The sequence below is a fragment of the Gymnoscopelus braueri genome (assembly GCF_963280865.1).
Source record: "Gymnoscopelus braueri genome assembly, chromosome: 6".
NCBI lineage: Eukaryota > Metazoa > Chordata > Actinopteri > Myctophiformes > Myctophidae > Gymnoscopelus > Gymnoscopelus braueri.
In genome coordinates this window covers 35,357,512-35,378,377 of record NC_137607.1, presented here as the reverse complement: position 1 = coordinate 35,378,377, position 20,866 = coordinate 35,357,512, and the positions used below count along the sequence as shown (strand labels likewise).

The 20,866-nt window shown below is 46.4% G+C and overlaps 1 protein-coding gene across 1 annotated transcript in view; it reads right to left on the bottom strand.

Moving 5' to 3' along the window:
• Positions 1 to 416: 416 nt before the first annotated feature.
• The window catches only part of LOC308087332 (GTP-binding protein REM 2-like), a gene marked incomplete at both ends in the record, with an annotated part of 20,971 nt that continues 521 nt past the window's right edge, over positions 417 to 20,866 (bottom strand). The window contains 4 exons of the mRNA XM_080431110.1: positions 417 to 715; positions 3,609 to 3,786; positions 19,200 to 19,273; positions 20,000 to 20,300. Coding sequence (XP_080287236.1) covers positions 417 to 715; positions 3,609 to 3,786; positions 19,200 to 19,273; positions 20,000 to 20,300 — 852 coding nt within the window. The remainder of the gene's footprint in view (positions 716 to 3,608; positions 3,787 to 19,199; positions 19,274 to 19,999; positions 20,301 to 20,866) is intronic.

The following is a 20,866-nucleotide window of genomic DNA, read 5'->3' as shown; positions in this document are numbered from 1 at the left end:
AACACGATTTTGAACAAGGTTTCCACCCGACAGCGACGATGAGTCATAATCATCACTCACGATAGTCATCTCTCGACGCACTGGGCCACATTTACATCTCGCCCCCTCATCTCCATAGCCCACATCTCCGTCTCCTAATCAAGATATTGCTCTATCGCTGTGTTTCTCAACGTCGGGCCCGGGGACCACCGGGGAGTCAATAATGGACCTTTATGGGTCCATTTCGTTCCATTTGTACGCTCTCAGAGTTACAGACACGCAAGGGTCCATTTGGACCCCTGGTGGTTCCCGGACCCCACGTCGAGAACCAGCGCTCTATCACTCCTCGTCTCTCCCTCACACACCACCCCGCTCATGGGCCTCTCGGATTCGACGATCCGCCCACACAGATTGTCGTGCATGGTATCCGCCACAGGTCACAGAGCCCCCAGGTCGTGACAGGAGCGGGACTTCTGCCTGAAAAACCTGCCCCCTGCGTCTCTCTCACGGGGGTAGCGCGGCACCAGGCTGGACAGGAAACGCTTGGCGCGGGAGGTGATGCTCTCTCGCTGGCCCCCGCCGCCGGCCATGTCCTCCGCGTTGGCCCCGGGGGGCCATGGGGCCTCGCCCCTGGCTAGCCTCACGGCACACTCCAGCAGCTCCGGGGTGCGGTGGTCCAGAGAGGCGGAGATCTCCAGGTAGAGGCAGGCGAACAGCGCCGCGCTGGTCGTGGCTTCTGCAGGGTGGGGGGAGGGGTTAGGGAAGGACAGGGTGAAGCAGGACCACTTAAACCCTATACTTAAAAAAAGGAGCCCATTTTCAATCTTATCTTCATGTAATTGGTCCTCACTATTGCAAGGTGGCACATTACAAGATGGCACCATTTCTGTCTACTCACTCTGTGTCTCAGAGGAGGGCTGTGGACAGTTCAGAAACCTGCCTACCAATGACATCTTTGATGGGGAGCTAATAGGAACGACAGTCTTTCTCTTCCTGGAAAGTTAGCATGCTGAAATAGAAGCCATTGTTCTGGCAAATAAAAGTTTGGAATCTTGTTTGAAATGACCTAACCAGCCTACCGATGATGTCACTGGTAGGCAGGTTGCTTAACTGTCCACAGCCCTCTTCTGAGACACAGAGCAAATATGCTCTATGTTATATGAAGATACTGTAGGTTGAAAATGGGTGAAGTGCTTCTTTAATTGACCGGGGTCACCTGCGGCTCTATATTTGGTCTACTCCTTTTCTCCCTCTAGTCTACACCAAATGTCTTTGCCAAAAAATTGCAGATATTATACAAGCTCACAACGTGTCACGTTGTGAGCTTGTAGATCTATTTTGGCAGAATGATCGCCCTTGAATAGGGATGCTAGGGTTCATGTGGTTAACAGCAACTTGCGGGGGCGTTTATATGGATGGATGGAGGTGTCGGAGCGATCTGTATCGCCAAGATGACGAATCGCTTTTAGCGGCTCACATGTTCGCTGGGATGCAGGCAGCAAGTGACGCTCGCCTCAGTCTGACCTCTGGGACCAACGCGGTTACATTACAAGCACACTGTCTCTTCACAGTTCATGCGTCATTACAGGACGGCTCCGGGCTGTGTGGTCCGCTACTGGCACCACGAGAGACAAATCTAAACTGATCTCTAGGGGAATTAAACATCAGGGCCTGAAAAAAACAAAACACTAACAGGCTATTTTCTTTCTAATTAGCTGTAATTGGAACCTTGTTTGTTAATGAGAGGTTAAATTACCTAATTAAAGGGATGTTTTGTTGCTACAGCGCTACGTCGCTCAGTACACTAGAGTAGAATGCTGCATCATTCATGGCCGCAAGCACAGAACTATGCCCCGAAGTGCTACGCTCACCGCTGGATCACAAAGACAGAATTTTGTGCAGCCATTCTGAACACGTACAAACTGGGGGAGATAAGTAAGGGACAGAGAATGCTAATAAAATGTTTTCTAGGGGCCAGTGAAGGGGTGAAGGTTGTTGCAGGAGTGATGGGATGACAAGTTTCCTCCTGAGAGCATCAAACCCAAATTAATCTCTCAAAACAGATCCTGCGAAAAAAAAGGAGGGTTTTTCTTTTCTTTTTTACCAAATGGGTTCCCAGATTGCACCCAAATGGACACATTTTACACTGGAATGCATGTCGACTTTTCTCTCTTTTCAAAAGCTTTTAGTTAGGCTTACATTATATGGTTAGCTTATTCCTTTTTATTTTACATATACATATACATACACATATACATATACATATACATATACATATACATATACATATACATATACATATACATATACATATACATATACATATTTTATGAGGTCTCAAATACCATTATGACATTTCAATTTAAATGACACATCAATCATAAACATATTTCATATAAAGTATGGGTGCCAACCAGGACAGAATGGTTTGAAATGGGGATCCATGGCCTAATGAAAGTAATTTTGGGGGTTTGTGTGTGACCTGGAAAACAATAATTTAGTTCAACGTGAGTTGTAAATTGTCGCTCAGAATTGTGCAGTATATGAGGAGCCTTTCTGTGTGGGTGTTTACCCTCTATATCCAGCTGAATGGATAGATGTTGAATAGATCAGAGATGCTGTGTGTGCACTGAGAAAGAATGGATGAATATGGATGTTAATCTCATACACGGTCAAATCTAAGGTGTTAATTTAACTCCGAAGAGTGTACAAATTAAACCGTTTGGGTTAAATTAACAGCTTAGATTTGACTATGTAGTGAATGTGACTCCACACATTGCTATAATAGTAGCTGCACTCATCCTCCTCCTCCTACACTGTGGTGTAGCACTGTTCTATTTACATAATTCCACATGTCACCCTACAGCCAGGCCTCCTGCACAAAGTGTCAACACTCACTGTACCATGACATGAGAGAAAACGGAACAATGGTAGGAGAGAGGGCAAGAAGTGTGTTCGAAAAAAGGCGTGACAATATAAGTTTTGAATAAGGAAAGACAGGCAACTGGGACTGGCATAATATGACATTTCTGGGCCGATAACAGATAAAGAATACAGATAACTGCCATTATTACCGATAAATTTGCCTACAGATTATGCCTGCCGTCAACCTCAGTGTCTGCTGTGTGATGAGAAAGAGCCTGATTTTAATCATAAAGTGATGCAATAATGTCCAACCTTCATTAAATTACACAGATCATCGCAGCCAGATGGTGTTTCAAAGCAACGGATTCAATGTACCGGATTTACAGTAATCTGTCTTTAAAAAAAAACTGGGGTTACGTAGGGGTTTAATTTGTAACAGAGTATTTCTACATTGTGGTATTGCTACTTTTCCTTAACCCATTAAAACCGGGAAAGCATCTGTGTAATTAAAAAATGTTGCGTTGGCTATTAAAATGAGCAGATATACAAGCTCACAGCGAGCTTGTACATCTGCTATTTTTGAACACTTTTGAAAAATCTTGAAAGTGCGAGAACTACTGATTTAGAAGGCATTTGTAGAATCAGCCTCAGGTCTTAATGGGTTTTAAGTAAAGAATCTAAGTACTCTACACAACAAGAGTAAAGGCCACACAACACAACCTTATGTCTGCGGTGTGTGATGGAGGGGTCGGCCGTGTGGTTACCTTGAGAGGAGACCTCACGTGTGCGCACCAGGTCACTCTTGTTGCCCACGAGGATGATGGGAGTGTGCGGCTGAGTCTCCCTCAGCAGGAGGCGGAGCTGAGCAGTGCGGTGGAAACTGCGCCTGTCTGTGACCGAGAACACCAAGACACACACCTCACACTGCAGAGCCGACAGGTCCTGGGACACACACACACACACAGAACAACAGTGTCAGTACTCAACACCAGCACTTCAGTCAAAGTATAGACGGCTCCGGGTCAAATATTACTCAACTACAAGTGAAGGTTGCTCTGTCAAATGCACAAATATTTAAGTATTCAAAAGTACAAATTGGAAAGTATCAAGTATAGACTAGGCAGGATTTCAGAAAATGTGCTTATTTAAAGTGCTGAAGGCAAATCGTGTTAATTTATGACACACATGTTTTTTAGGGGTATTAAGGTGTGCTGAATCCAAATCTGCTGTGTGTCAAGCTCAAAAATGGCCGCTAAGCCCTCAAAATTGACCATTTAAAGATGGCGGCCGCCACTATGCTGTAATATATTACAAAGCATCTTTTTGACTAAACAAGGTAGAAACTTGATTTATTTTATTTTTTAATAGGTTTTCAGATTTTTTCAGGTTTTTCATTAGATATTTTGATTTGAAATCAAGTGTGAGGAAACTGCTTAAAACTCATATATTGTGAAAATTGTCATTTATTGGTGAATATTGTTCCAACCAACTTTATCCGCTCCAAAGAGAAACGACTGTCCACAATACAATTGTGTGTACACACACACACACACACACACACACACACACACACACACACACACACACACACACACACACACACACACACACACACACACACATAAATACCAGAATAGCGTCTGCAGTGAGTAGATGGACATTGTCATATAATCTGAGGACAGACATAGTTTCTCAGACATCAGCTTTGCTAGGAATGACATCAGGCAATGAAGATGATGAGTACACACACAATGAGTGCACAAAAACTAGACCAGGAGACCTGGATGTGCCAGACCCCTAGTGGTTAAATACTAAAGGTGACGTCGAGGTGACGTCATGCGACATCTGAATGGCTGGGTAGGAAAAGAGGGACAGACCGACCGACAAAGCCTCATGTAGGCCGACCCCCTGGGTCTGGCAAAAAGAATGGAGAAAGACGACTCTGATGAAGGCAGGATAGTTGTGTCATTGAAACAGCATGGTGTGTTTCAAGATGGTGGAGACACATTGAAAAACATGATCAACAAGGATGTAGTCACATCTGAGATTCAGGAATCTCTGCTTAATGCAGAAGAACTTGGACAAGTCGAGAAACGTCTATATGAGCCTCCAGATAGTGACCAGCACCTGGCTCTGAAATCACCTATTCGAAAGAATAAGGCCAAGACATTTGCCTCTTTATATGAAGTTGAGCAACTTTCCAAGGGCAAGCAAAACACTATCAAAGTGGATAGGAACATTCTACAAAGGCTCATTACAGCTTACAGAGCAGGGCGCCAGGTAAACCTTGAAAACATCCTTACACATGAACTCATGACCATCCCACTATCTTTGGCGACAACTTATGGTAGTCTACATTCCACAAACAAATCTGTGCTAGTAAACATACTGACAGAACAAGTCCAAACCCCTGCAAAAGTTACACTTGATGATTCCAGCTGCCTGCTCATTGATGGCCATGCACTCGTGATGGCACTAGGAATGCAACCTGGCATTAGAACATTTGGTGAATATGCCAACATGTTTGCTGGAGCTGTTCTTAAAATGGGAGAAAACTGCCAGAGGATTGATGTAGTCTTTGACAGGTATCAAGAGCTAACGATCAAAGCAGGCACAAGGATTAAACGCAAGCAGCGCCACCGACCAATACGTCGTAAAATAGAGAACGAGTCCGTTCCTCTTCCACCAGACTGGTCTAGCTTCATGGCACTTGAGGAAAATAAAGCAGACCTTGCTCTATTGCTTTCAAACCATCTGATTAAACACAGCCCAAATAATCTAACCATCATTGTATCAGGGGGGTTTGCCGAAGTGACCACTGTCAAGTCATCGGATCCAGATCTTGAAGTCTCTCTTCCAGTACATGAAATTCGCACGTTGCTTTCTGCTGATCAAGTTGACACACTACTTGCCTTCCATGCTGTCACTGGCTGTGACAGCGTGTCTCAGTTCAGTGGCCACAGTAAGAAAACAGCCCTGCAGGTGTTCCAGCAACATCACACAGATCTCATTGGGCTTGGAAAAGGCCCTCTCACAGTAGACATAGCGAGGTCAACAGAGAAATTCATCTGTAAGATATACGGTGTGCCTGAAGTTGATACATGCAATGAAGCAAGAGTCAAGTTGTTTTGTATAGGTCGTGCACAAGAGACTCTGCCACCAACCTCAGATGCAGCAAAGTTTCACATCATGCGTTCCCACTATCAAGCTCTTGTCTGGAACCAAGCTCACTTGCCACATCCTGATCTTCCTCCAGTGACCGAAATGGGATGGATGCACCTGAATGGTCAGTTGGTGCCACGGCTGCTTTCTCTGCCACCTATGCCAAAAGCATGCAGGGAGATCACGTCATGCAGTTGCACAAAGGGATGTCTCAGCCAACGCTGTGGCTGCAGGAAAGTACGTATGGAGTGCATTGAAGCGTGTAATTGCAAGAAACTTGGCAACACCTGCCAGAACACTGAGGATGACTGGGACTAAGTCCATGTGTCTGCTGCCTGCAAATACAAGTCAGAAACACAAATTAAGGCAATTGTACATCTTAAAGCAATTATTCATTAACAACCCAAAAAAAAGGAAAAGAAAAAAACATTCTTCATTACCAAAGAGGCCAATTTTCACAATATAAATTATATAAAAGTGGTTCCTTCACAATTGATCTTATATCAGAATATTTCATTGTATTCCCCATATATGTAAACATAAAAAAGCACATTTCAGTCTATTTTCTACCTTGTTTAATCAAACATATAGTGTTTTATTATGTTTCAGCATAGTGGTGGCCGCCATCTTTAAATGGTCCATTTTGAGGGCTTAGCGGCCATTTTTGAGCTTGACACACAGCAGATTTGGATTCAGCACACCTTAGTACCCCTAAAAAACATGTGTGTCATAAATTAACACAATTTGCCTTCGGGGTTAAGATTTTTGGAAAACTGACCTAGTCTAGTATCATTGCAGTGATAAAATCAAAGATTTTCCAGAAATGTTCAAAAATAAAATATATATGTAACGCGTCGCATCATGAGCTTGTAGATCATGCCATTTTCACTACATTTGAAATAGGGCTTAAGTAGTTAATTTGTAATGTACTTTTTCCCTTCTAAGAAATGTAGTTAACAAAGTCAAGAGTATACTAGAATATTTGTATTTGAAATGTAATGTACAGATAAAGTACAGTACTCACTGAGTACCACTGAACAGTCACTAAACCTCTGTTCTATTCATACACAGCAAACCCTGAGTTTTCATTTAACACAGAAAGTATAAAAATAAGTACCATTACAGGTACATTTTTACGCTTTCAGAGATAGTTCTACAGTAAACTAAACACACTTATGATTGGGGTGGGAAGAGTAATGAAAGCTCAACCAATGTTTCCTTTAACAGTATTATATTTGCCTTTGCCAGGACATTCTGGTCTTGATGTTGCTGTAGGTCAAGGTCGATTTTCCAGGGTACACATGACCACACCGCCTGAGGCACTTAGCAATGTACCATTTATTGTAGGTGTGAATGGCTTGTGTGGCTCACAGAACCAAACTACAGTGCTGCAAAGATCCACAGTGAACTAGAAAAGTGAGCTCCTCGGAGTGCAGATCCTCGCCAGGCGAGGTGCCAAGGGCCACAAAGTTTGGAAGGCAGTCAATTGGAATAGAACCTGTGAAAGCTGACTGATAAATCTTGATCACATGACAGATAATATGTACCCATTTGTGTGAGTTTGAGTGAATTTGTAGGAGTAGTAGCCAAAAGTGTGTTTTGAAGAAAACGCAAAATTGCTGAAAATGTAGTCTGGCAATGGCCAGAATCCATGAAAAAAAATATTTCAATTGTACGACCTACAGTTCAAGAGGTATAGGTCAAAACATGAAGCGAGCTGTTATAGCGCCACCACAAGGCCGATTTGAAAGGATTGGCGTCTACTGGCAGTGTGTGTGCAAAGTGTCACGGCAATTGGACACTGCGTCAAAGATGGTGGATTTAGAAAGGATCTTCCATCCGTCCACTGGTGCAGAACGCAGAACATGGATTTGGACATATAGCATTGAATTGACCAGTGGCTCCTAACCTTTTCTGGATCAGGACCCACTTGAAAATCTTTAAAGCGTTCGCAGCCCACCCATCTGACCACTTAACATGGCAGCCAAAAAGCCCTTCGACCGTCGTGCTAAGTGGTCAGACAGATGGATTTACAGAGCATGTTTACTGTATGGTCAATCAATCAATTGTGTTCTGGCTTGGATCAATGGAATGTAGTATGTAAGTAAGTTCCTATTTATCGGTATAAAAGAAAACCAATTATTCAATGTTTCAAAGAAAAAATACCATGACTTTTTTCCTTATTTTTTTTATATTAATGTTACATTATCATAAAATGTTAGTGTTTGCCAATTATTTGGGGGGCCCTTGCACTATCTTCACTGCCCACAGGTTGGGAATCGCTGGCATAGACAGAGAAAGTCAAATTCAATTTCAGGTCATATTCACTTTGTCATGGTCATGGTGGGCCTGCTGATTAAAAGTGGCAGACCAGAGTCTGGTGTAATAGCTAGACTGTTGATTCCCTGTGGCTTAGTGACACATTACTACTAAGCATTCTACTACAGTAGCATTCATTTCCATACTGCCTGGTGACACATCAAGAGAGTCAAAGTCATCTTCACCGAACAGCATGCACAGACGCACTCGGTACAAGGTTAGGACGTTCAAGAAATAAGAAATCAAAAATTAATAAACACCTGTACACTGTCTCTTCACTTGCTCAATAAAGAAGAAACCTTCAGATGCCTGAAGAGGGTCTTTGTAATTAAGTTTCTTCTTTGTTGAGCAAGTGAGGACAAGTGTTTTTTATTCATAAGAAACCAAAACCTAATAGGCCTATGAGGATGGGCTGTGTATGAAACACTGCAGGCTTTTAATTTGACAGGAATAATAATGCGCAAGTTCATCCAAACTAAACCCACCGCAGGAGCATTACGAATGGAAGGATGTCCGTCATCTTATCAATCCTGACATTCTTTTGACAAATGAGTGTGACTGTAAAAGAATAAGTGTGTTTCTGAAGTGCCTGCATGTAATGCTTGCTCACGCTCTCCCTGTATAGATGCACATCTTAACCGCATTGATTCCAAGTAAACTCTCCTGACAGCGTTTATCAATCACACTAGGTATTTGCTGAAGCTATACAGAGCCACAGGAGGAAATGCTGTGGATAATCTACTGCAGTGGTTCTCAAAGTGAGGTCCCGGCAACCCCCAGGGGTCCTCGAGGGGGTTCCAGGAGGTCCCCAGAAAATGTGTTAATATAGCATCAAAATCAGTTTAACCACTTTAACCCTATATACAGTACACATACACCTCGTCTATTTTCAAAAAATCTTGAAACACGAACATCTTTGGATGTTTTTGAAACATTGGATATTTTTTATACACAAATCGTGTATCAGGGTCTCTGGCACAACATATTTACAGATGGGGGTTCACTGCTAAATACATATTAATTTGGGGTCCTTGATATGAAAAAGTTTGACAATCACTACTAGTTTACTGGAAAAACTGGACACAAGTAAACAGGACAACCATAGTTGGATAGTTAAGCCACAGCACCTCCTGGAGGACACATTTGCAGAAAGATTTACATGCAAACAAAACCGACAGCAGGGAGGAAATTACACATATTCATGTGTATATGACGAGTTTATCTAACGCTAAAACCGCAGTTGACATTCATTTTAAACAAAATTGAGGTCCACTAGTGTCAAAAGCCTCTGGCTCCTATGAATCCTACAGTCATTTACATGAATTACAAGTAGGCTATTAGAGAGGCACCTATTTTTGTACAGACAAGGAAATTGCTTACTTATGAATCCGTTGTCTTAATCACATTATAATCAAATGTATTCAAATTTAAAAAAATCTTGTTTACATGTAACGGTCAATAAATATGTCATATGACATCACATTACTCAGCGAACGCATGCTAGGGTTTTAATTAAGCCTCCATCTCCACCCAGGGAAGTGCATCCTCCTGTGATGAAAGGCGGCATTTCTGTGCCACGTGGTCAGCAGTGATGGGGTTGCCACCATCCCAAATGCATTTGCCAGCATCAAGGACTGGCTCATCCCCCAGAGAACAGATAGAGTGGTCGCATATTATAGCCGCTCCCTCAACCACTCAGAATACAACTACTGCAGTGGTTCTCAACCTTTTCAGGCCATGACCCCCCAAAAATCATCATATTTGAACTGGGGGACCCCCCCACCCTGACAAGCACTTGGAACTGTAGGAGTTAAGGCATTACATTTAGTTTGAAAATAGCCAATCTACAAGCTCACAACGCAAGCCATTTTCAAAACGTTTTGCCTCTTTCTTATATAATTTGACAATTTGGCCAATGTTTGACCAGTTTTTAAAGTACAGATAGTTTCTTTTTGAGGTATTGAAAAGGTCTTAAATTCCCTAGATTGTCACTTTACTGTCATCTGGGGACCCCCCAGAATCACATGGGGACCGTCCTGGGGGTCCCGACCCACAGGTTGAGAACCACTCAACTACTGTACAGTGACTGGGTTGTTAGTGCCTAGGGGAACGAAGCAGGGCAGCACGCACCTATGATAGCAGTTCTCTAGGGCAATAATACTGTAGAAGCGGGAAGGGCACAGCATGCATTTTCACAGTGTCATGGTGCGAGGCAGGAGATGGTGGACCCGAAGCAGAGACATCCAGACAGAGCAGGTCAACTGCTCACTAGAATTTAATGACGAACTAGGAACAACAGGAAGTCACGCAGGGAATATGTACTAGAGGAATACCCTAGGACGAGTCAACAGAACACTGTAACAACATCTAAGAACTAGCAGGATATCATCCTATGGAACTAGAGGTTACGAATGTAACCCCGGTTTTAGTAGGTTCGGAGTTTACTACTCACTATGGGATATCAGCGCCCTCAGGCGATGAGACAGAGCAACACACACGCTCCCGGTGCCAATACTGATTGGCTAAGGGTATGTCACGAGTCAGGAAGACCCGGGAGTATAAAGCTCCCTCGTGACGTAGGCTCTTCCTCTTAACATTCTCCTCTCTGCATGCCAAATGCGCACAGAAAGGGGTGTCTGGTGAGTAGTAAACTCCGAACCTACTAAAACCGGGGTTACATTCGTAACCTCTAGTTTTACCACGGTTCTCCGTTTACTACTCACTATGGGATTCATAAACCCCCCTTGAGGTAATGAGCCACACAACCCTGACAACCCCGCACGCCCCTCAGCTCCTAGGTCACGTCCCCCCCGGACGTGACCTAAGACCCCCAGGCCATAGGTCCACAACCTCACGGCCCCTGGGCGCCCCCCCAGCCCACCGGGCTGGGGTGCGGGATAGATAACAAGAGTAGGCCCTGACAGACTCTAGAGTCTGCCCTATTTACTAACAGGCAGACACAGTCCGCCTCATAATAATGAGGAGCAGGGCCCTATCCCCAAGACACAGCCCTGCTGGTCCCAAGGAAACCTAAAGAGGAAGTCGGAAGATATGGAGAAAAGGCCCCAAGCCTACTCCCTATCCTCCACTGACCTGGAGGCAGCAGCCACACCCAGGACAGCGTGCGCCATTGATGACGCCGCCACGTCCAGACTGTAAAAGGCCGCAAAAGTCGACGGTGACGACCAATTTGCAGCCGCACAAATCTCCTGGATCGAAGCTCCCTTGTAGAGAGCCCAGGACGTAGCCATGCCTCTAGTAGAGTGGGCCCTCAGACCCCCCGGGACAGGGACACCACTACTCACATAAGCCAGCTTAATGGCATCACGGATCCATCTAGAAAGCGTTGCTTTGGTGACCGCCTTCCTCTGAACCCCCACGCCAAAAGAGACAAAGAGTTGTGTCGATGAGCGACTGGCCGCCGTCCTCTGGCAATAGAGCTTCAAGCTCTCACCGGGCAGAGGCAATGTAACCGCCTGTCCTCCGCCGAAGCGAAGGGAGGCGGATGAAAAGCCACCAATTCAACCGGATCTGGGGCCACCACCCCGGTCTTTGTAACGAACGCCAGGTTTGGTTTAAGCAAAACCCTCCTGTCGTTGTTCAGAAAATTCATGCACTCCGGGCTCACCGAGAGCGCATGCAAGTCACTGACCCGTTTAGCCGTGGACAGGGCCACCAAAAGGACCGTTTTTAGACTAATGACCTTCAGGTCCATAGACTCAAAAGGCTCGAACGGGTGACGGCACAGTGCCTCCAGCACCACCGTCAACTCCCAGACTGGGAACAGTGGCCTGTTGACCGGTCTAGCCCTTCTGGCGCCGTTCATAAATCGGCGCACGAAGTTATGCTGACCCACCGTCTTGCCATCGTCGAAACCTAGGTGGCAAGCCGAAATGGCAGCCAAATACACTTTCACCGTCGAGAAGGATAAACCCTGATTTAGCCTTCCCTGCAGAAAGTAAGAATGCTACACATCGAGGCCTGGAAAGCCACCACCACTGGTGACTGTTCCAACCCCCATCTGACCTCGTAAGCATTCCTCGTGGACACGGCCCTTGCGCCCTGGATGGTAGCCATCACGTCAGGGGGAAGGCCACACGAGCTCAAATTCACCCTCTCACGGGCCAGACCCATAGGTCTAGGTCCTGAGGGCGTCCCCCCTCCCTGCCGCAGCAAGTCCCTGCCGACAAGGAGGGCCCAAGGCACGTCGTGAAGGAGAGGAGTTATCCTTCCTGCTTGTTGACATAGCACATGGTCGCGGTGTTGTATGTTCTGATCGAGACAGTCAGAACAACCCGGAAACCGAGCACCGAACTGTTTGAGAGCGAGGAAAAACCCCGTGAGGCTGGCGTCCGTGGTGATGACCTTCTGTGATATCACAGCGCCTATGCTGACCCCCTGGGACAGAAAAGCCACCTGCGACCACGATCCGAGTGTCTCCACGACACCCTGGAAACACCACCACTTGCTGAAAGCCTGAGGTGAGTGGGATCCGAAGAGCCCGCTGCCACCTCTATACAGGTCTCATGTAGAACCTGCCCAAGCGGATTAGGTGAATGACTGAAGCCATGAGACTCACCGCCTGCATGCCTAGTTTGTAAGTGACTTGACGCCCTACGCGAAAAGACCTCACACAAGCTAAGACGCTGTCTAACCTGCCCTTGGACAGCCGCGTTCTGAGCGTGTTCGAGTCCAGCGAGATCCCCCAGAAGGTGGTCCGCTGAGATGGAACCAGAACGCTCTTCTGGACGTTGATTGTGAACATAGCGACGTCAGGTGGGAGAGGGCCACGGCCGTGTGCCGTGCCACCTCCTCCTCTGAGCCAGCAATTAACCAGTCGTCGAAGTTAAGTCGACAGACCGATCCCCTGTCGCCGCAGTGGAGCTATGGCCGCATTGGTACACTGCACGAGCACTCGCAGGCTCAATGACATACCAAAGGGAAAAAACGTGTACTCGTACACTCCCCTTTGTAGCCGAAGTGCAGGAATTCTCTGTGTGGAGGCCAGACTGGAACGTGGAGGCAAGCAACCTAGAGGTTGATGCCCGCCCATCAGTGCCCCTGATGTACCGTTTTGCAACAGCTTTTACGGTCGTCAACCAAGAAATGGATACTTGTTGAGGCCCTTCAGATTCAGAAAGGGCCGTACGCCCCCCCCCCTTTTTCTCACCAGAAAAAGCTTTGAACAGAAACCCAGTCGGTTCTGATTCGTAGATATTTCTCTGGTAACGCTCATGCTCAAGAGAGAGAGAGAGAACCTTCTCTCTTAGAGTCGTGGCTGCTTTTATCTTCCGCATGAGAGAGACACACTCATCTGACATAGGAAGTAACACAAGGCATACGGAAAACACACCAGTTCAACTACAATGTGTTGTTGTTGTTCAGGGGAGCCTGGCCAGTACAACCACAGTGTGTCACTGCCGTACTGAGCTTAACCAGTAAACACAGTGCAACGCTGATGTACTGGGATAAAAACAGATTCGGATTGCAACCCTCCCAAAAGCTGCTCACCGAGCGAGCGAGTCGGGAGGGGGCGCTGCTGTTATCAGTCCCGTGGGCAACGTGCACATTTCCACGGGGACCGATGACGTCGTCCAGCGGACTCGTACTGTGGCGTCCATTAGAGACCGTTAGTGTCTGCCATGCTGTGAACAGGCCTGTCAGGCACAAAGGGCTCATAGAGGAGGCCATCGACGCCCAGGGACCCCCTTTTGGGACCCCTAGCGTCGTGACCTCCTGACCGGGGCTGGATTACGTGCTTGTGTATTTTAAGACATTTTTAATGGAACAAAATAAAGCACAGAGACAGTGTAAAACAACATAAAAAGTAAGCTAACTAGCTTAGTTTGTAAGCTTAGCCTGGTCTAGTCTAGCCTAGCTACAGGTCGCTTTTAGCCTTTAGCTGCTACCTGTAGCTGTTTGGCTAACCAAGAACGAAGGAGAGCTATGCCCACCGCAGCGTTGTTTTAGGGGACTGGCTAAGCGCTGCACCAAAACAACACTGCTCTTTAACTGTGTCGATGTTAGTGAGGCTAGTCAGCCGCTAAGTGAAACAACATCAGCCTGACTCTATGGGCTCATAGAGGAGGCCTTCGACGCCCAGGGACCCCCTGGGACCCCTAGCGTCGTGACCTCCTGGCCGGGGCTGGATAATGTGCTTGTGTATTTTAGTACATTTTTAATGCACCAAAATAAAGCACAAAGACAGTGTAAAACAACATAAACAGTTTAACATACTCTTATGAAAACCCTTTATGTTTGTCTCAAGGCACCCAGTGAACCTGAGCCTCCATCGTGGTAGTGTAGACAAAGGGCTAACTAGCTTAGCCTGTAAGCTTAGCCTGGTCTAGTCTAGCCTAGCTACAGGTCGCCTTTAGCTGCTACCTGTAGTTGTTTGGCTAACCAAGAACGAAGGAGAGCTATGGCCACCACGTGTTGTTTTAGGGGACTGTCTAAGCACTGCACCAAAACAACACTGCTCTTTAACTGTGTCGATGTTAGTGAGGCTAGTCAGCCACTAAGTGAAAACAACAGCAGCCTGACTGGAGGCTATGCCAACCTAGCATACCATAGCTAGTAATAGTCACGGCTAACTCACCAAGAGTGAAGAGACGTTGACATCCGTTTCCATGGAAACAGGTGACGTCGACACCTAACCCACGGGGCCCGTGCAAGCGTGGGGGTCACGTGACTGAGTACGGAAGCATTCCACGCTGCTCCCTTGTGTTTACAAAGTCCGTCGCCATCTTGTCTAGGCTTCTTGGCCTGGCTAAAGGAAGCGACGGAGCCACCTCCACCGAAGGAAGCACTCTGTCGCCCTCCAGAGGCTGGCGTGACACGGTGCTTGGCAGGTTGTAAATATTGGGGTGACCTTCGACCCGCGCCGCCATCTTGCAAACCTTCCTTCCCACAGTGGGCCTCTGGCGCCCTCTGCCGGATGGATGGTAGAATTGGAAAATTTTTGGCGTGACCCATGTACACTGGCGTATAGAATTAGCAATGGGTTTATTACCTTTGTCTTGTTCATATCATGCACAGTATTCATCCCAGCAGCGTTTGGAAAGTCACCAAGGGACTTTCCAAGCGCTTTGGGCTTATAAGGGGTGGTTATCAACACGGGGACCACCTAGTGATCCCTATGCATCGATGCACCCCGACAGTTGTCGAAAACAGGCAGAGAAGTATCCCATTATTGTCTATCATGCTGTGAAGGCAGGCCTGATAGGCACAATGGGCTTATAGAGGAGGGCATCGACGCCCGGGGACCCCCAGGGACCCCTAGCGTCGTGACCTCCTGACCGGGGCTGGATAGTGTGCTTGTGTATTTTGGGAAATTTTAATGGAACAGAATAAAACACAGAACAGTGGAAACAGCATAAACAGTTCAACATACTCTTATGAAAACCCTTTATGTGTCTCAAAGCACCCGATTGTAGCCTCGTTCTTCGTGGTACAGACGCCGGCTCTGAAGAGGCTAACGAGCTGGTGTTGTCCTAGCAAGCTAAGCTAGAACAGCGCTGCTAACAACCTGTTGCTTAGTGAGGCTAGCCATTCGTTGAAACCAGCCGCCACAGGTTCGAGGATCTCTTCCTCGGTGGCTGCGGGAGGTTCTCCCCGTCCGGGGCTCGTCGTGGACACCTCCTGGGTGTCCTGGTACGACGGGAGCTCCAGGAAATCTTCCCCGTCCTCCGCCATGTCGTCATCGTGAAGAGCCATCGACTCCTTGCTGGCAGGGGGAGGAGGGAGGGCCGCTGCTAGCATGCTGCGGTGGGGACAAGCCCCCATCGCAGCAGCAGCGGCGGGAGGTGGCGTCAGCGTCGTGGACGCTTGACGCTCTAGTCTTGGCATCGGCACTGGTGGGGGTCCCATGAGCCGGGGGGCCGCTCGTGCTGCCCGACTGGGGTCCCCGGTCCGGTGGCGGTGGAGGTCTCACCGTTATCTCGTCTAGTCCAGCCGACCAGGGTCCTAGCCCTGACGAGCCGAGCGTCAAGTTGAGAAACGGTTAACCTCGTGCAGTTAGGGCACGCATCTGTCTCACCCGGGTGGGTCCTGGCGCAGAACGCGTGATCGACCCCCAAGCAGTGGATGAAGACGCGGTGGGGGTCGTCTGCGGCGATGAGGGGGTCGCCTTCCGCGACCCCGCAACTCCTCGGTGGTTCCATCTTGGTCCTCGGTCTGGGAAAACAACAGGCTAAAGCCTAGCCAGTAGCGTAGCCTAGTAGCTGCTAGTATTAGCCTAGCCACTGAATGAATGAATGAGCTAGTAGCTGCTAACCGGTGTTAGCAGCTAACCGGCTTTTTCAGCTAACCGGCTTTTCCAGAACAGACCAAGAAATAAGGAAAACTGAGAGGATAGGTAAATAAATAAATACTTAATAATAAGTTCCGGGAGAAAACTTATTTGCAAGGATTTTCCCGTGGGGATATACTCCGTATTCCCGCGTTGGGTTTAAGTTGAAAAATGTCTTGCTTTGTTGTGTGTGAATTTCTGCGCATTCGCTTGCAGAGTGGAGAAAAGAGGAAGAGCCTACGTCACGAGGGAGCTTTATACTCCCGGGTCTTCCGGACTCGTGACATACCCTTAGCCAATCAGTATTGGCACCGGGAGCGTGTGTGTTGCTCTGTCTCATCGCCTGAGGGCGCTGATATCCCATAGTGAGTAGTAAACGGAGAACCGTGGTAAAACTGAGGGTCTATATACACACAGGGATAACCATACACAGGTGAACACAACTGACAATCAACACATTGATTGGCTAAGGGACTAACAGGACACAGGCGGATATAACTAATAATCACAGGGAGGTGAGACAAAACAGGAAACACTAGGGCATCACTACAAAAAAAGTTACACAAGTGTAAAGCAAAATTCTTCCTAAAACTATGGAACAAGGAAGATACATTACTTTCAAATGAAGGGAACAGAACTGTAAAGTAAAACACTAAGTATAATTAAGAAATAAGGAACACAACAAGAAAACGCAACAGGGAGACAGAAGACTACACGGGTCGTGAGTGACACAGTTTCTGAACCCATTCAGCTACACAGCCTTCACACTGCAAAACTCGGATGTGACTTCGGGCCCTGTTCTATTGTCCAAACTGCCAAAGATATGGACCTGTGCGTTGTACTGTTCAGAAAGGCCCCACCTGGAGCTCCCATGCCCTGTTGCAACAGTACCAGAAGGGGCCCCCCTGGAATGTTTGCTGTACCCCTTTACTGTTACCAACCATGGAAACCGAGATGTCATAGTAGTGATGGACTATTTCACCAAGTGGCCTTAGGCATATGCAGTTAGGAACCAGAGTGCTGCTATCTGGCAGAAAAAAAGAATGCTGCCAAGGTGTTCTGTAGGTTCTGTGCACCTGAGGAGCTTCACGTGGCCAGGGGTACAAGGCCCTAGGCCCAGATATTCACGAAGTATAGGCAGCTGGGAGTTGGGAGTGGGCTGGTGGAGAGTTTTAAATGCATGTTGGCTGACCAGCTTGCCATCTTCTCTTACCGCTAGCAAAGAGACCCTGGGACCTTCACTTGCCCCAGGTATTTTTGTCATAAGAAACCAAAGGACTTTACACATTGCACTCCAGTGGCTCTAATATTCTGGAGGGAGCTATATGGACCCCAGTGGACCTTGTGTTTGGGCCAGTGCCTGAGCCAAAACTGGGACACCGGAGCCCCTGAGCTTATTATGGGGAATATGTTGTGGGAATGAATGTGCCATGTTGTTTTATTTAATTATTATTATTATCTTTTTGGGCCATGTTTTTTCTTACTTCTCCGATGTTGTCCTCTTTCTTATGTACTTTGTGTTTACTCCTCTTGACTTTGTATTGCTTTAGTCCCTTCCCCCAAGAATCAAGATGGGTTTATTTGTCACTCACTCATACAGGTTCAAGCAGCGAAATGTTCCTCAAAGACTGTGCTAACAACAGCAATACAATATAACGACAAGATAATAATAATAATAATAATAATAATAATTGTAATAATAATAATACGGGTAATAATTATAACACTGAATGTAATGTAACTCTAGATACAAAAATAAAATACAGGTAAGAATGGCAAGTATGATAAAAGCTCTTTAAGGCAGGTATAGAAATGGGGGATGAACACAATAAGGAGGGGAGGTCATTTAGAATCACAATTTATCAAATCCCTTCATCTCATTCCCTGACCTTTTTAACTATGTTGAACCATTTTCCCTGTTCCCTCTTTATCCCTTAGCGATCACTTGTGGTTCATAAAAACAGGAGCTCTGAACAGCCACTCAGGCAGAAACACAGCTGTGCATGGTTTCCCTAGGCAGCTCGTCTGTGTGGACACAGGGATAATAGCCCCCAAAAACATCACGACTGAACACAGGAGAAAACAAACGCTCGCGGTATATATTCCCTATGGTTGCTGTCACAATGAACCTGTGTTCCACTGCTGGATCCAATGTAGTTATTATTTTGTCACAAGTTCTTGTTAATGCTTTTCATTGGTTCAATATTTATAATACCCACCACAGACACACTTAACCACTTTCACTTGCAAATAGCAAATCTACAGGCTCAAAACGCATTGCATCGTGACACTTTGTGAGCTTGTAGATCGGCTATTTTTGCTACGTTTGTGTGACACTGGTAGTATGACCAAGTAGCATTAGTTTACAAGAAAACATAAAAAGTTGAAATATGGACACATACAAGGTTTCTGCCCGACAGCAACGCCATGTAAACGACAACAGAGGCTCGATCGCTAAGCAACCAAGGACGTATGGGATCGGGATGGAGAGATAGAGCACCCTGAAGGGAGGCAGGGGAGTGTCAGTGGCCCAGTAAGAAGATCAGGGAGGGTATTGGTCTCTGAGGCGTTGTTTAAGACTCACCTGTCTCCAGTTGTCATAGATAATGATGGCGCTGTCCTCCTCGTCCACGGTGACTGTGCTCACAAAGCCCTCTCCTGGGGACAGGGACAAGGGAAAAGCAGCAGTTATGTCTCAGAGGGCTGCGAGACGGGGGGGAGAGGACTGTTGGGATTCATTCGCCTGCTGCCGTGTGCTCTACAGAGATTTTTACAGGCAGCACAATGACATCAGCAGGCAGCAGCGGTGCCATGGGGACATTTTCACTGCTTGTATAACAAGACAGTAAAGACACCAGTATACTATTACTCACCCTTACATCAGTGGTTCTCAAATATTTTCATGTCAAGGACCCGCTATGCATTTGGCCGCGAACCCCCATTTGAAAAATATTCTGTGCCGCTGAGTCCCCCATACAGTGTGTTGTTAAGATATAACATTTCTTTTACATTTTTTCCAAGATGTTTTGAAAATAGCAGATCTACAAGCTGTTGTGCTGCATTGTTGTGAGCTTGTATTTTTGAATATTTTTCAATAGCCATTAAGTATAAAATAGGGTTAAAGTGGTTAAACTGATAGTGATACTATATTAACACATTTTGCTGGGGAGTGGGGAACCCCTGGAACCCCTTCAAGGACCCTTGGGGATCCCCAGATACCAGTTTGAGAACCAATATAGCTTTTTATAAGCTATATTGTAAGCTTCACACACAAATGACACAAGTATTATTGCGCATCCTATATCAATGTAGCTTCTTGCTATTTACACAAACATGTACGGGGCACGCACACAAACGTACACAGGCATGCACACAGCTCTGTACCTTCAGAATCAACAGAAGCCGTCCTGTCCATGTCCCCAGCTAAGGCGATAGCCAGGGATGTCTTCCCCACCCCGTTTTGCCCTAGCAGGGCAATCCGTAAAGGCCCGTCAGGCCTGCCCTCGACCGAGGTGTCATCCAACATGGGGCTGAAGATGACTGGGGGAGCAGAGGGTCCAGGCACACCTAACGCCCAATCACAATCATCATGGACCGCTTCTTCCCGCCTCAGCTGGTGCTTTATGGGCAGAGGGGTGCTTCCCCTGCGGACAGTTGGGGCGCAGGACAGTGTCATACTGTCACACTGCAGGGGAGAGAGGAGAGGAGAGGAGAGGAGAGGAGAGGAGAGGAGATATAGGAGGATATATATATATATATATATATATATATATATATATATATATATATATATATATAATTACAACAAATATGCTATGTGCAACCATGCAACCATATATAAACAGTATGGTGTCAACAACAATGCTACAATATGCACAAGTCATTGTCACATACAATGAATACATATTAGGACTGCTGCAGGGACAAAACATTTCCAGTGGAGCATGTTGGCAGTGAGACAGCACAGCACCTCATCAGGACACTGGGAATTTATATCAATGAAGACCTGGCTATTATCACATTGAATGTATTTGCATACACAATAACATCTATAAAATATGGCATCCTTATCACCATCAGCATCTTGTTGCCAAAATGTCACCTGTTTAGTGGCCCTCATGATTATATAATAAGTAAGTAATGCAACAAAGCACTCTTGGGCTCAATGTAGCCTACTTTTCATGTTTACTCAGTGTCCTCGTGTCAGGCAACCAGATCCCAAAGCTTGACAACTGACTGACAAAGCTGTCC